General features: G+C 40.4%; 1 protein-coding gene across 2 annotated transcripts in view; it reads right to left on the bottom strand.

Annotated features, from left to right (window-relative positions):
• Window positions 1–250: 250 nt before the first annotated feature.
• The window catches only part of LOC115173460 (splicing factor, proline- and glutamine-rich), a 31,666-nt gene continuing 16,312 nt past the window's right edge, over window positions 251–15,604 (bottom strand). The window contains exons 10-12 of one of the 2 annotated variants that reach the window (XR_003871613.1): window positions 1,400–1,451; window positions 1,010–1,114; window positions 251–369 (exon numbers count right to left, since the gene is read on the bottom strand). Coding sequence is in view for 1 of the 2 variants with exons in the window: in XM_029731534.1 (XP_029587394.1) it covers window positions 10,839–10,952 (114 nt within the window). In the remaining variant the exon portion in view is untranslated. Of the gene's footprint in view, window positions 370–1,009; window positions 1,115–1,399; window positions 1,452–10,495; window positions 10,953–15,604 lie in introns of those variants that run through there. The other variant, XM_029731534.1, reaches the window with a different exon arrangement.

The raw sequence follows: 15,604 nt of genomic DNA, 5'->3' as shown, positions 1-15,604 counted from the left end.
TATTTTACGTTGACACTTAATGGCACTTTTATTATGGTAATTTAACAAGCGCCACTAGGCACAATTTAGTACCAATTGTGTTGAATTGTAAGAATATTGAATGTGTGGTAAACTCCAGTGGAAACAGTGCCGTAAAATAAAGCGTTACCAGTGCTATTAGATGGCCATAACATCCCTGTGGATAGTAGTCCGATCTCTAGAGATGCACTAGAACAATTACACGTTTAATCAAAACAACTGGACAAATCTCCAAGTTTAACCTTTTATTGCAATATTGTGTGCAGAAAAAAAAAAGAATCTCCTGTTGAACTTCTAGCTTTTCTGCTGGTTGGATGCTGGGGCGGCGTCATAATTCCCTTCCGTCCGGTTCTTATGGGAGAGAAAATATGAAAAATGTATTGAGTCGCTACAAATAATGTCATCCATTGGAAATGATCGACAAACATGAAATCAAGCAATAACAGCGCAACCACTCGGTTTTCCCAGGCTGTCTCCCGTCCCAGCACTAACCAGGCACGTCCCTGGCCACAAGCAAAAAAACTAATGTTTAACCCAGTTCTCTACCCGAATTACCTCCCTTGGCTCATCTCTGCAACTTCTCAATGGGCTCGGAAGAGGCGAAGGTCGAGTCATGCGTCCTCCGAGACATGACCCACCCGGCCCCCTACTTACCACACTGCTCGCTTAACCCAGATGTCAGCCTCAATGTGTGGGAGGAAAAACTGTTAGACTGAAAACCAGAGTCAGCTTGTCACAAGGAGTCACTAGAGCACGATGAGTCAAGGAGAACCCCACCAGCCAAACCCTCCCCTACCACGGACGGCGCTGGGCCAATTGTGCGCAGTCCTATGGGGCTCCCGGTCACAGCCGGTTGTGACACAGCATGGGATCAAACCTCAGGCTGTAGTGGTGCCTCAGCACTGCGGTGCAGTGCTTTTGACCACTGTGCCATCCAGGAACCCGCAACCACACCATTTAAACTAACGTGTTTGAGAATAGTTCAACCAACCTGCAGATCCATTTCCTTGCTTTAGAATAGACCACATCCTTGTTTTAGGATGGACCAGAGGCGCCCCTGCTCAGGTTTGAACAGACATCAGTCTCTTCAATTAACCTGCAACAACAAAAGAAAAACACAAGTCAACAACTTCCACTAACAATGAAGCCACATTGTCAAAAATCAGGGGGGTCCGTGTGAGCACTCTCCCCTCCCCCCAAAAAAGAAATCTTGACAATCCCCACAAAAATATTTCCATTTGTTTAATATGAGCACTTAAGAGATTAAAGGCTTCAAAAAGGTAAATAATGTCATAGCAACATTAAATCAATTCAGACTAGTGTTTTCCCTTTGGTGCAATGACTAAACGGCTTCCATCTAGCCCCTCTGCAGGTAGCTTACCATATGTTAAACCAGGAGCAGCTCCTCAGCCTCCTACAATCACTCGAGGCCCCTGCAGTAAGAGAGAAACAATGAGCTCGAAGCTAGGAATTTGGGAAAGTTATCCTAAGACACTACTACACAAATAACTGTAGATATGAGTGCTAAACTACAGGGATGTAAAGGACTTGAAAGTGTTAAAAAAAAAAAGAGTGGATTAGGCTTTTTGGAATTTAAATTACAAAAACTATAGTACATGCATGCACTAGATGTAAAATGACAGATTATATAAAATGTTAAAAGAACTTGTGCCAATTAATGTCAGACATTACAAATTTAAAAAAAGTAAATGTTGACATAGTTAGGTATGTAGGCTACGTCACTTTATAGCAACATTTTTTGTAACTCCCGAGGGAACAGGCAAACGCATAAGAGCCATGACACCAATCATGCAAAAAACATGAGGACTGAAAACAGTTACAAAGCAAGGTAAGCTTGACTTGGTTGACACTGGAAAAGTATTGTTATAGCAAAACCCCAAAACGTCAGGAGTTGCACCTATGAAGACGCTTTCACCTTATACATCATGAAGGGCATTTGCGACGTCGGTCTTGCAGAACGAGTTTGGAAAAGGCATAGCCCTTCCAGTAGAGACCCTGAGGCCCTGGAGGGTAGTTCTGGCATCACACTCTGAAGGGGATACGGAGAAGCAGACTGGCCACTCAAAGAGGAGACTCCCAAGGGGAAATGGATCACAGTGCAGACAGACACACTCGACAGCCCTAGGGCTGATTTCACTGCTCATGGTAGTTCTCTACACAAGACGCTTAGTCCAAGATTACCAACACTAAGTTTGCTGCATGACACACCGTTTACATACAAACTGCTACACCAAGGAGGTTGGCACAGTCCTTGTGAACTGAACCCTTTACGATTGGCTGGCTGGTCACTGGCTTGAGAATGTCACTGATATAAGACAGGAGGATTGATGATACTTTGAAGCATGAAATGCACTAGGGCTGTCCCCGACAAAAAATATATATAAATTGATCGACCGAGAGTAGTCTGTTCTTTCACTAATCAACAGGTCAAAATAAAAAATAAGTGTATTTTCCCATATATAGACATCCTGTGTTTTAGTCAAATCAACTATATGCACTGAGCTTGTCTGATGCTTTAAGCACACTGTTGGATGAAATAATTAAGACAAATGACTAGAGGGACACCGACCACAATTGATGTGATTGTGCCGGGCGGGGCTCCGACTCGTTGCGCTCTATTAAAAAAAAAGAAAAGGGGGAAAAAAAGACCGTTTGACGAACACCCATTGTGTCCACCTCCCTGCTGCAGTGACCACCACAGAACAGTGTTTAGCGCACTCTCCGTGTTGCTGAAGCAGCAACATAATTACAGCTATTTCTGAATGAAAAGTTCAGTTACCCAAATGTTTAGGAAAAACATTCCCTATTCCCTCAACCCTTGCTCTCTTTACGTGACACACGTAGGCCTATGCATCGCATGCACGTGCTCAATGGGGCATGACCTATAGCATAATCACATCAATAAATTGGTTCCAAACTCCGAAGTCCGTAACTCGTGTGACAGCAAAATGGATGCAGAGCACGTGACAAATTAACTCAAAACATGAATGTTTACTGGTTGCTCAGGTAAAAGGGGAAGTCAGATGTGTGGAATAACTGAATAGTTGTGGAAAATCTTGGCGATCAGGAAAAGGAATGGAACGAGCAAGCGCTGGGTGCATATTATGTGTGCCAAACAGGCGCGGTTAGATTCTACATCATTTCTGACCGTTTGGAAAAATGTAAACACTAAAACAAATATGCATACCGAAAGTATTTTTTGTAAAGCCTTTTACAGCAAGACTAAAAACAGTCGCATGCATTTGTGAATGCAATTGCCGAAATAGAGCAGTTTATTTAATGTTTAGTCTAATTATTCAACGGTCGCTTAAAATTTTTTTTAAAAAAAATAATTAAAAAATACGCTTCATTGCATTTAAAATCAGAATGACTCGTATGCTGTGTGATGACATGAACAAATTAATGATTGGTACAGTAGCGTATATAACTATTGAAATATAGGCCCAAGTAAATTACAGTATTAAGACTAAGCAGGATGCACTCTTAGGCTTACAGATTGATGGTGGTTATACAAGGCTGTTATACTAAGCCGAATGATAATGACATTACTTATTATAATCATCATAATAATATCAAGAAAAAGGGTTATTATACATCATTTCTGACAATTTGGAACAATGTATACACTAAATAATACCAAAGGCTGTTCTAACAAAAAGTGTAATGCCTTTATTACAGCATAGCAAAGATTAAAAACAGCCGAATTTGTGAAATTGCTTATTCCAGGCTTGGTGCTCATAGAATCAGTAGGCTATTATTCAAAAGTTTGCGGTCGCTTAGAAATGTCCTTTTGTGTGTGTGTGAGATATATCCATCTATATAAGCTAGACACAATTAGGCTATTGATTAAAGACCTAATTAAGTTGGGGTTTCCTCTCACTTTTCATAGACAATTATGGCAAGGGCTGTTTTCTTGTCACCTTACTCTGCTGCATTTTTCCTCAACACCAATATGTTTTACTTCTCTATTATGCACAAAGCAACATGGTCTAGGAAAAGGCGGCAATTCAACAATTGCACACACTGTATATGGACTTTCCTATTGTGTTTGTGTACGTTTGTTTATTCCATGTGTAACTCTGTTATTGATTGTGTCGCACTGCTTTGCTTCATCTTGGCCAGGTCGCAGTTGTAAATGAGGAGTTTAACCTGGCCTACCTGGTTAAATAAAGGTGAAATAAATCAAATAAAAACAGAGCACTGATATTTCAAAACCGCTGACAGCAACCGCTTGCAAACGAGGGAGAAAGCTCATTTGTTAAAAAATATTATTTTAGTGTTGCACCATTGTCCTTAACCGTATACAATTTCAGTAGCACATGTCTTAGTGATAACTGAGCCATCACCACGGGGCCTCCACAACGGATTAGGCCACTTAGACAGGTGTTTTGTACACCATTAACTTATTTTTCTTTGCTACCGCTCAACTAAAGAAATCTCGGTCAACATACACGGTCTATCGACCAAACAATCGACGACATGGGTTCAGCCCTAAAATGCACAAGGGAAGAAAAAAAAACAGGCTGCCATTTTTGGACAGAGTCATAGGTCTTTCCAAAGCACAGGAAAGAGAAACAGTGCCTTCTTGTGTACGGTAGTTGCCACACTATAGTATCAAGTAAGGTGACCAAGTGCTCTTTATGAATATCTAGGTTGTGAATGACCCAGATAGACCCAAACCCAGTCCCCAGACTGTCCACCCGCCCAAGAATAGCCCAGTGGATTAACGCTTGAAAATGACACGTTCTAGTTGACCTTAGCAATACACCAAAGTTACATTCTACAAAAGAAGAGGCTGTTCCCAGCCTAGACTCAGTTGTCAAGTAGTCAAGTAGAAAATAAAAATCAACAAGCGCATGTTGGCCATTTCCATTACTCTCTCATCACAGTAAATAAATGAAAACTGGCTGTCACAAAAACATAAGTCAAACTAAAACCTTCCTAAATTACCTAGGGGAGCAACTGAAAACGTGTAAGATCCCATAATGATGAACTGCACAACCAAGAAAATCTGGAAATTGGAGGTTGCCGATCACATATGCATCCCCCCCCAAAAACTGGGCTAGTGGCGTGTGACAAGACAGGCAGGAAAGGTATTCTAGGGTGTCATACTCATTCTGGCTTTGACATTAGCTGATCACTTAGATATGTGGATGAGCTACCAAAATCGCATGATGCATTCCCGGTATACAAAAATATGTGTTACAGCGTGTGAATTTGTTTAAATGCCAGGATGTTCCACTAATTTCTGCCCTTCATCTAGTAGAATTCATTGCACACTTCCACAATGCATTGAAACAGGGGGACTGTGAGTGATGGGCTATAGTTCTCGTCAAGTAGCCAAACAAAACTAGGCTACTTAAATTGGGATGATTCAGCAACGTTCTAATGTAGGCAAAGTAGTTTTTGTTCTCCTTAAATTGAGTATTTTGTGTAGAAATGTGTTTACATCCCTGTTAGTGAGCATTTCTCCTTTGCCAAGATAATCCATCCACCTGACAGGTGTGGCATATGAAGATGATTAAACAGCATGATCATTACACGGGTGCACCTGATATAATCTGCAGTTATATCAGATGTCGCAAGTGTTGAGAGAGTGTGCAATTGGCATGCTGACTGCAGGGATGTCCACCAGAGATTTGAATGTTCATTTCTTTACCATAAACTGCCTCCAAAGTAGTTGTAGGAAATGTGCAGTACATCCAACCCCAGACCATGTGTAACCACGCCAGCCCAGGACATCCACGTCAGGCTTCTAATGCAGGAATGTTTAAGACCAGCCACCCGGAGAGCAGATAAACTCAGGAGTATTTCTCTGTCTGTAATAAAGCCCTTTTGTGGGGGGCTATTGGCTGGGCCTGGCTCCCCAGTGGGTGGGTCTATGTCCTCCCAGGGCCACCCATGGCTGCGCCCAATTGACTGATTTCCTTATATGAACTGTAACTCAGTAAAATCATTTCAAATTGTTGCATTTATATTCATCTCTCACAGGCCTTTGGTTTCACTAATAAATATGCTGAAATGGAACCAAAGTTTGTTTGTCCTTTTTAAAATAGGATAAATGGCTTATGGTATAGGTCGAATGTGGTGGTCTGCCTATAACCATCCTGGGTAGGCATATTACGCCATTCCTATTCAGAGAAATTTCTCAAATATGAGCTATTATCAGGCTGGAAAACCCCACCCGGCCCCGGCCCACCAGTCACGAGCCACTACTGTGTTGCGGCTGTGGCATACTGCATACTTTTTACTAAACGGTACGTGCTAAATAGTATGCGACGAGGAGTACATAGTATGCAGTTTAAGTATATAGTACGCTAGTATGGGTATTAGGACACAGCAAGTCTGAACCTCTGATAAAATACGTTGACAATTACTCGTTAGGGGTCCTTAAGATTTCCAACTTTGCCGTGATATTGAATGAACTGGGCAAATATCACTTGCCAGTGTTGCACTGTAGACTTCCAAAAAAAGCCAGTCCACTTAGAGCACACGTCAAGTCGAAATGAACATTTGGTCACCAGGATGATTCTCACATTCCCAGACACACACACACAAAAAAAATCTAGAGCTGAATATTGCTCGAGTCAAAGCTACCGTTTCTGTATTGAAAATAACTAGTCTGACTTGAGTCAGAGTCCTGTGCTCAAGTACTACGATACACCTTAGCTGCAACATTTTAGCCAAGGTCTACATGATTTCAGCTACTGTATGAAGGTTTGCAATATAGGCAAAGTAAATTCTGTTCTAATATTAGGCAAACATTGGACAAGCTTCACGAATTGCTTCCTCTATTACTTGATGAAATAGGAGGCCAAGTTCAACAGTAAAGCTCCCCCCACCAACAACCAAAAGTCCCTTCTACAGGGCCAAGGAACCAAATAATTCAACGTCAAAAAACTGCCAGTAAAACCCTCCCCCAATGCACTTGTCCTTACAGCTTGAAAGAAGTCTCTGCAAAAGGAGTTGTGTTGATTGAACCAACGTCAAGTTGTGGGTATACAACATCATACACTATTTGTTGAGCCAGTGACACAGCAGTCCATATACAGTTTGTTTCATACAAGAGACCAGCTTCAGTCAGAAACGGAAGGAAAAATACCAGATACTGCACAGGCTAAAAACACATTGCCACACGTTCACATACGGAGGGAGGAACGAGTACTGCACTGTGATTCCATTTTTCCAGAAGTGTGATGCCAGAACCCCTGTATTGTCACATCACGTCAGGTGACAGAGGAAGGTAGAGCAGTAATGTTTGGCATTTAAACAAATCATTAACAGAAAAACTTACCTTTTTAGTGGCTCTGTAAGCATACCTCTCGCTGCACACAAGTCCAGGCTCTACTGTCCACTGACTTCTGCAGAACTACTCATCCTCAACGTAACCAACTGCCGGAGCCTTTACTTGGAGCCTCTACTGTGGAATGGGGCAGGCTGGCTGTTGGACTTTATTGCACAGCTACTGCACGCCCATGCACTCAAGACACTTGACAAAGACAAGCTTCTCGCTCCTTATAGGTACGCAGGTCTCCTCAGTCTGCTGAAGGGTGACGGGGAATAAGGGGAAGTTCTACCATAGACTTCCATCGGTTATACAAGTCTGACAACTATTTCAGAGTACTTCAATAATCCACATAAAGCCAGGACAACACAAACAAACACAAAAAAAACAACTAAGGGGTGATCTACATTCCCACTACAGGTGCATAAACAAAGCTAGCTACATTTATTTTAACCATTAGTTTGTGTCCTGATCTGTGATTCAATCTGCAAACAGTATAATATGGCTGCGTTTAGGCAGGCAGCCCAATTCTTAAAACTTCACCACCCACTAATTAGTCTTTTGACCAATCAGATCAGCTCTGAAAAGATCTGATGTGATTGGTCGAAAGAGCAATTAGTTGGGAAAACATCAGAATTGGGCTGCCTGTAAACAAAGCCCAAAAGGCTCAAATAAAGCAACCGTGGTCATTTCCTTTGTTAACATAAGATCACCACAGATTGAGTTGAAATTTCATTTAAAATGTCTGATCTTTCTTTCCCAGTACATTGCTACTTCTAGGCCTAGATCCCACCGAGTTGACAGTAGGTCAACATGAGTATAGCAAGTTGACCAACTTGGTGAGTAGTCCAGGAAGACCTGACTAAAAGAGTTCACCTAGAAATAGACACCCTAAGAAACACTGCCAGATCCAGCCTTCTTGTTATTCAGCCATTCTGGCTTCATTCATTGTCTTCCAAATCACCTAGACACGTTGACAACACCCAGTTAGAATATTAGATGGGGTGTCAGTTCCGATTTCAGTCACAGTGGGTTGCTATTTACTGTTCTGTTAATCAAAATAACCATTTCACCAACTGGTATCCTGTTACATTACTGAAAACTCTTCAATAAGGCAAGACTCTTCATCAGGTTGGTCTGTGTAAGACAAGTCACGGGAGTAAACTGTATTAAGTGCGACTCAGTTAGGCCTAGGACTTCTTGTTTTAGAAATGTCTCCTTACACACGGCAATCTTTAAAGTGGCCAAACCTGTCAAAGAAGAAATGTACACAAAACAAACATACAGGAACAACATTGAATGTTTTATGGTTTACATTACTTTTGTTAAGGTATCCAATCAGATTTATTTAGACAACTGTTTTGATAAAACAACTGAATGTTTGTAGTCATTTGAGTAACATTGAGCACAACCACGATCAATCTTTGTGCTGTAATTGTTGAGTTTGAAATTGACAAAATTCTAAGAGCCTATTGAGTTCAAGTACACAGTGACTAGTGCAATTTCAATACCGATGTAAAAAATACGGATGAGATTATTTTTAAACAACTCGTAGGAGCACAAGTTTGATCTTCAATAAATAAAAATGTAACTACACGGAAAATGTTCTCCATTCTCTGGAGCTTTCTTGGTAATTTTATATATATATATATATATATATATATATATATATATATATATATATATATTTTTTTTTTTTGTTGTTGCTTACATCGCTGACATATCTACCCTTTGGTGTGCTTTGTCTTAAGTTTCACAGATTTAGAGATCTAATCAAGCAGTCTTAAAAATCAAGAAAATTTGTTGCAAAGGGCTGGCGTTTTCATATCGCAACATCTTCATAAATGCGTGAAAGATAACGTTGACAGTTTTTAAACAATGTGCCCTAATCCTAAAAGGGATAGCTTGGGGTTTTAGCAATGAAGCCCTTTATATACTTCCCCAGTCAGACGTAAAATGGTGGTCACAAGTTCGTGTCTGCGTCCAGTAGAAGAGATCGTTTTGGGAGCAAATGCTAACTAGCTTAGCGCAAGGACCGGAAGTCCAGGTACAGCTAGCATCCTCAAAAATGCATCTTTGCACTAAGCTAGCACTGCCTCACGAAACTACCTCTAACTTTATTCTTAATGGACGTAAAATGGTAGGCACAAATTAATCAGACTCTGGGGAAGTTGATAAAGGGCTTTATTGCTAAAACCCCAAGCTATCCCTTTAATGATGTTTCAGACCTAGTTGTCCAATCTGTTCATGTGAAACTTCAAAGTGACTATAGTCAATGGAATGAATCAGTTCACATCCCTGTTGGTTTATCAGAGCTTAGGCTATGAAAGACACTAAAGAAATTCAGCGAAGGAGCCATAAATAAAATGGACAAAGTGGAAGGCTGAAAAGTTCTACGATAGCTTGAAGGCTACCACTTCTCTCACAGTTCCCGTTTCTCATAATAACATGGCCATTTGAATTATGACCTAAGAACATCGGTCAAGACAGTGTCTGAAACTGGGATTATTTTGGGTAACATTCTTAAATCGTTTTCATACATTCCCGTGTATGATACATTCCAATTAAACAGATTGAATTATGCAATATCAAGAGACAGTGGATGAATCAAGTGCTGCTTTGAGATGTTAAATGTGGTCAAAGAGGACTTTCAACCTCTGTTCAATAACATGTAGCTGACTTGGGAACAATACACGGGCCAAACATACTACCTTTTTGTCAATGCAAAGAAAGCAGCACAGTTGTCAAAAACCATAACACTTCAATTAGGGCTAGACAAAAAGTATACTTCTAAAACAATTGTTAATTTAAGTCGCAAAAGTCCAAGGGCATTTAAAAAAAATAATAATCCTGGAATTTTTATAAACAATTCTAGAAGCATTAATCGCGTTTGACACCAGCACTGCTCATTTCCGTTGTCAAAATCGGGCCCCAAAAGTACAATTTCTACTAGGCCTAATTGTGCTCTAAAATGTCAACTTTCTTTATCAATACTGTCCAGTATGCATATGTTGTTCCATTTAGTTCACATGGTGATCATTTACATTATAAAGTTGCTGTTCACCCCCGGCGTCCAACATAATAAACCTCTAGGGAAAAAGGCTTGTCAACTCTTGCTGGGCTTACTTAGGATAACGACTGAAAATTGGGTTAAAATAAACTTTAAGAAGGTTTGGAAAGAACCGAAGTAGGTCTTTATTGTAAAGTTACATGGTTTTAGTTCAAATCTTAAATGGCACAAAACACAGCCATAGAAAGGTGAGAAAATGTTACATTTATCACCATTTACGACACGAGCACGATACAACTGGAAAGAAAGTTATACATAGGTGGGATAGCGCTATGTGATTACTGAGTGACCAATTCATCAATTTCACACTACAAATACAAAAAAATCAAAAAAGGAAAAACCTAAAGTGTAAGAACACTTTCAACTTAAATATAACAATGACTCAATGTGAAGATGTTCAGAGAATCTACACAAAAACACTGCTATGAGGGACACTGAAAAGATTTAAAAGCGGGGCTTCTTGGCAGGCCCATCAAACTCCTCACGGACCCTGCCAAACCCTTGGTTGTTAGGACCCATTGCCCCCCGGCCTCCCTGAGGGAAGTTCCGCTCGTTGCGCTACAGGGATCAACAACCATACCAAGGAAGCAGATTGAGGGGGTGAGGGGAAGGCAGTGTGATGGCACGCAGTTCAAGTCCATATTCAGGGGAGAAGTAAGGGGGGGTAGAAAGAGAGTTGGTTTTGTTTGAGAGCCATGACCAAAATAAACAGCAGGAGACATGTCCAAGGGAAACGTTCGTTGAAATAGTTCCAATACGCAGATCCACAGGTGCCACAGGTAACATACGGAGAAGGAAGAAAGGGTAATGTTTTCGTTAGTTATGTCCTACCGTAGTTTGCTGTGCATGCCAAAGGCTGGGCTACATCACTCACTACTGGCATCATATGGAGCATTTAGGGGAAGCCTGACAGTTTGCTATTGCCCGAAGGCTCAAAGATTAAGTTTAATGCCAAAATGTACAGGTTGGCCAGACTGGTCAGTTGATAAATGCACTTCAGTGCTATACTTCCACTTTCTTAAACGCTTTAAAAAGGAGACTTGTATCAGGCCTATTTTCCAATATAGCTGTAACCCCATTGTTGCTCGTCTTGCCTCTATTGCTTAATTACACAAGTAATACTGAACAACTACAGTATTGCTGGCCTTCCAAATGGCAATAAAAATGGGAAATATATTATTTTAAATCAATGAGCCTACATCAAGTCTTGCCCAGTTGTTAAACTTAACTTTCATGGCCTTACTAAAAAACGGAACAACTTACAAACTACAAGCTTGAGTCTACCGGCTCACCATAGACTAGGCCTAATTCAAATAGATGTTCATTGGCCTAATCCTGCCATGTTATTCGGTTGGTCAATGCTTTATAGTGCCATTTCGCCGACCAAACCTTCTACAATTTACTATGCATCACATATGTGTAAATATGCTGTCAGTTGGTCAAATGAGGCCAACACTGGTTAAGACTCTTTTCACTGAAGTTTCACAGTGTTTGTGGCAAATCCTGATCTAAGTTCCTGGACCAAAAAGACCTTGGTTCATTTCATACACACACACACACACACACATACAAAAACGGTCACCCTGCTCCTGCACAACACAATGTTATGAATCTTAAGTGCTACATTTTTTATGTAAATGGCATGTTATAGGGTCTACACACTTTAGTGATTTGGCTTGTTTTTGAGAATAGTGCAGCAGCCGCAATTCACTTCCTCATTGCTCAGTCTCAGGGCATGCAAAATAAACTAACTAAAACAAAAACAAATACCCAAATGTCCTTTTAGAAACAGACACTGCAAGTATAGGGATGTAGGTCTTTAGATGTTGTACACATGACATGGTATCATTCCCAACTTTATCCGCAACGTTATATTACATTTTCTTGGGACTCCAGACATTCTTCTACCAGCGGTGCTGCGCTGTCTACGTCCGTGCACTACAGGGACACGCTCGGCATTGCACAGCTGCATGGGGAACTAAACCAAAATGGATTAGAAGCTATGGGTTGGAACCCAAATTAATTCCCCAATCGTTTCGTTCTGAATATATCATTTTTTCCCTTCTTTGTTCTATTCCACTGCTCCAACCAGCAAAACCATAAACAAACGGCAGGTTCATATAGTTCTTTTTTGTTCCTTTTTAAAACCTAGATGTAAAGTCCCCTGCAAGGTTCTGGTACCGACCAAAACGTTTATGCTTATTAATCAATCTGTGAACATACATTTTAAAAGGTGAGATTTTACCCTTTGAGTATGTAGCATTACTACTTATTGTTTTAATTGGGATCACATAGATTACACTTAATTGGTTAAACCCCTGAAATGTTTTAAATTTAGTGCGACAAATTACTTCAATCAGTGCGGATAGAGCAGCTTGCTATTGAACGGGTCAGCGAGTTAATTTGTATAGTAAAGTCGTTAAGAGCAAATTCTATTTTGCCGTAAACAGCATGGTTCAATCATAATTAAAGAAACACACTGTGCTACCAGTCACAGTGAAGGGTGCGAGACGCAACTTAAATGAGGAGAAATCGAGAGAGGATGAGGAAGCTTGCCTTGAAGCGCTGGGCATCTTATCACATGCATGATCTGAATTAATCCCACATAATTATACCTACGGAGGAGTGGCTTCTATGGAGGGACTTTGAATGTCTGAACTTCTGAGTTGGTTTAACGTTGGACCAGAGCAAACGTTAGCTAGCAAGCTTCTGTGCGCAGTGCAGCGCTAGAAAATAAAAACACGTCTTACTTTACTGTAGTTAAAGACACCCTACGCTCCACCAATTCCTGGTTGCTAAAAGCCTAATTTCAGTTTGTGACAAAACAAGCAAGTACAGATAATCACTGTACCATCTAAACCACTGCAACAACAAAATAATTCTAGAAGCAAAAGTATTGTATTCAAGCTGGTGTACAAACCTGAAAGTAAAAGACACAAAAACAAAACTTAAGAACGAGAAGCATAGATAGAACAGATCTACCGCTTATTAGACGTACTTTCAATGAGAATGACAAATCTATAACATATTTCTATGTTTAATTTGGTAATGTCGCCCAAAAGGTTAATTACTGCAGCTTTAATAAATACAATGTGAAACGTCATATAGTACCGAACTTAACTAGCATTGAAAAAGCGAATCCATTCTTTTAAACATCTCCCTAATTTCCAAATCATGCTTTGGTAGGCTACAGTATCTAACCTATTCTTCAGAGGAGAGGGCCAACACACACACAGATTTCCAGCTGGCAGGCAGATGCTGGAATAAGTTTCAGTGAAGGCTTTGCATAGGAGCTTTGTTCTAATTATTGTGGGACTGGGGAAAAAAATGCCCAGAACGTAAAATTACATTATTAACCGGTTCCCATGCTTTTAGAATAACGGTTCTGTTCCAGAACAGTATAGATCACTTTTGGTTCCAGTTTGCAGTCTGTTCCCTGAAATTCTTCAATTTTCTGGTTTTCGGTTCTGTTCCCTGAACCGATTCTAACCCTTGAATATAATGTTGTGAAAAAAAGTTCAGAAGTACACAAGAAATTGTGTTAATCTGAAGACCTATACAACTACACTGAGAGCATGTCCATTTCTTAAAATACATGAGTACTTTTGTTACCATCTTTTCTGTGACCCGATATGGCACAACAAGCAATCAAGAAGTGTTATCGCAGCTTGGGTAAGTGTCAAAAACAAGCCAAAATGTACAAAATAAAAAAGTTGTCTGGACCCTTCTAGAACATTCCATTTAACTCAAAAATAGAGATTGACTTTAGAAATAGGAAAATTCTCCTTTAAGGTGTTCTACAAATTTGCAGACAGAGCGCCCCCCCCCCCCCTCCCCATTTTCAGAACACTTGTTTGAATTAAGCCAAGTTATACACTTTAAAATGCCCACACTCAAAATGAGTTATCACTTACAGGTATGTTGACCTAGGCACATGGTGTAAAAAGTATGTATTAATTGTTCATTCTATTTGGACACAATTAGCCTAAAAAAGGCAGGCTTAGGTAAGGTAGGCGTAGCCGTATCAGCCCTTTTGTTCAAACTAATAAATACTTGGCCGATTAACGGTAGTTCTACTGTGAACTTGACTAAATGGATCCTGATTTCTCATAGCTTCCAAGACCAGCTAGTCTAGCCAGTAACATGTCCACTAGCCATCTTACATTCTGGGTAAGAGGATCTCTGCGATCACTGCACTAAAAGTTGGGTTCATACAGCATTGCTTGCAGTGAAGAACAGAAAAAACGGACGTGGTGCTATCAGTTAGAAATACACCAGATACGTTGTCAAACTGTACAATCCAGTATTGAATACCAATAACTGTTCACCCATTGCGAAAACAGCCAACCAGCTGTGTTGTTTTTCTGTCAGATCGTTTGCCATGTCAAAATGGCTGTATTCCATTACATTAATTGATATATCCTTGACAGTATAACAACTTATACAAAGCACAAGCTATATCCATTTTAATGGACTTCAACAGCTTTGCGACGGACAATTTCTAAGTTACCAACCAGACATCTAACTGGTCAACTTACTAATTGTATGTAACCTATAACACAAAAGGACATTAATACACCTGCCTGCCATAGGCCTAATGTGGATGCCTTAATCACATTCTGGGCATTATTTCACCCACAGGGTACAAATAGTACAGGTATCCAGCAAGCAGTCCCAGGGCAATGCCTGTCACCATCAGTTCTTCCTATTGTGTTAATCAAGTTGCACTAAAAGAGCTTACTCATTAGCTTAATGTCATGTCAAGAGACATGTTTGCTTCAAAAAGCAACCTGCACTAAAACCCCTCATTTGAATTGCTTGGACAAGGTGGTGGCTGGGAAAATGTTAAAACTGACGCCACGCCACAAGAGAAAATCGCAGAAAGTTCACTTTTCACACTGAAGCCCCGAAAAATACTTCCAGGTTACACCGAGACACCATCTACACTATTTCATGTGATCGCTTGAAGTTCAATGACAGTATGGGAAAGCGTTTCAACTAAAAAGGTTTTCCACCAAATAAAAACGCTGCCAGGTGACATCTTTCCACTTGCCAAGAAAATGTGCCTGTCTGGCTCACACAAGACAGGGCTTGCAATAGGTCTATTACACAAAGTAGGAGCTTTAAGAAAGCATTGGAAAGCAATTCACTGGGTTTAGTACAGGTTGATTATTTTCAGCTGAAAAACAGGCTGTAAGAGTGGAGGAACT

This window comes from Salmo trutta, chromosome 34, assembly GCF_901001165.1.
Source record: "Salmo trutta chromosome 34, fSalTru1.1, whole genome shotgun sequence".
Classification (NCBI taxonomy): Eukaryota; Metazoa; Chordata; class Actinopteri; order Salmoniformes; family Salmonidae; genus Salmo; species Salmo trutta.
Note: the sequence above shows the minus strand (reverse complement) of the source record. Positions and strands in the feature narration are given on the sequence as shown.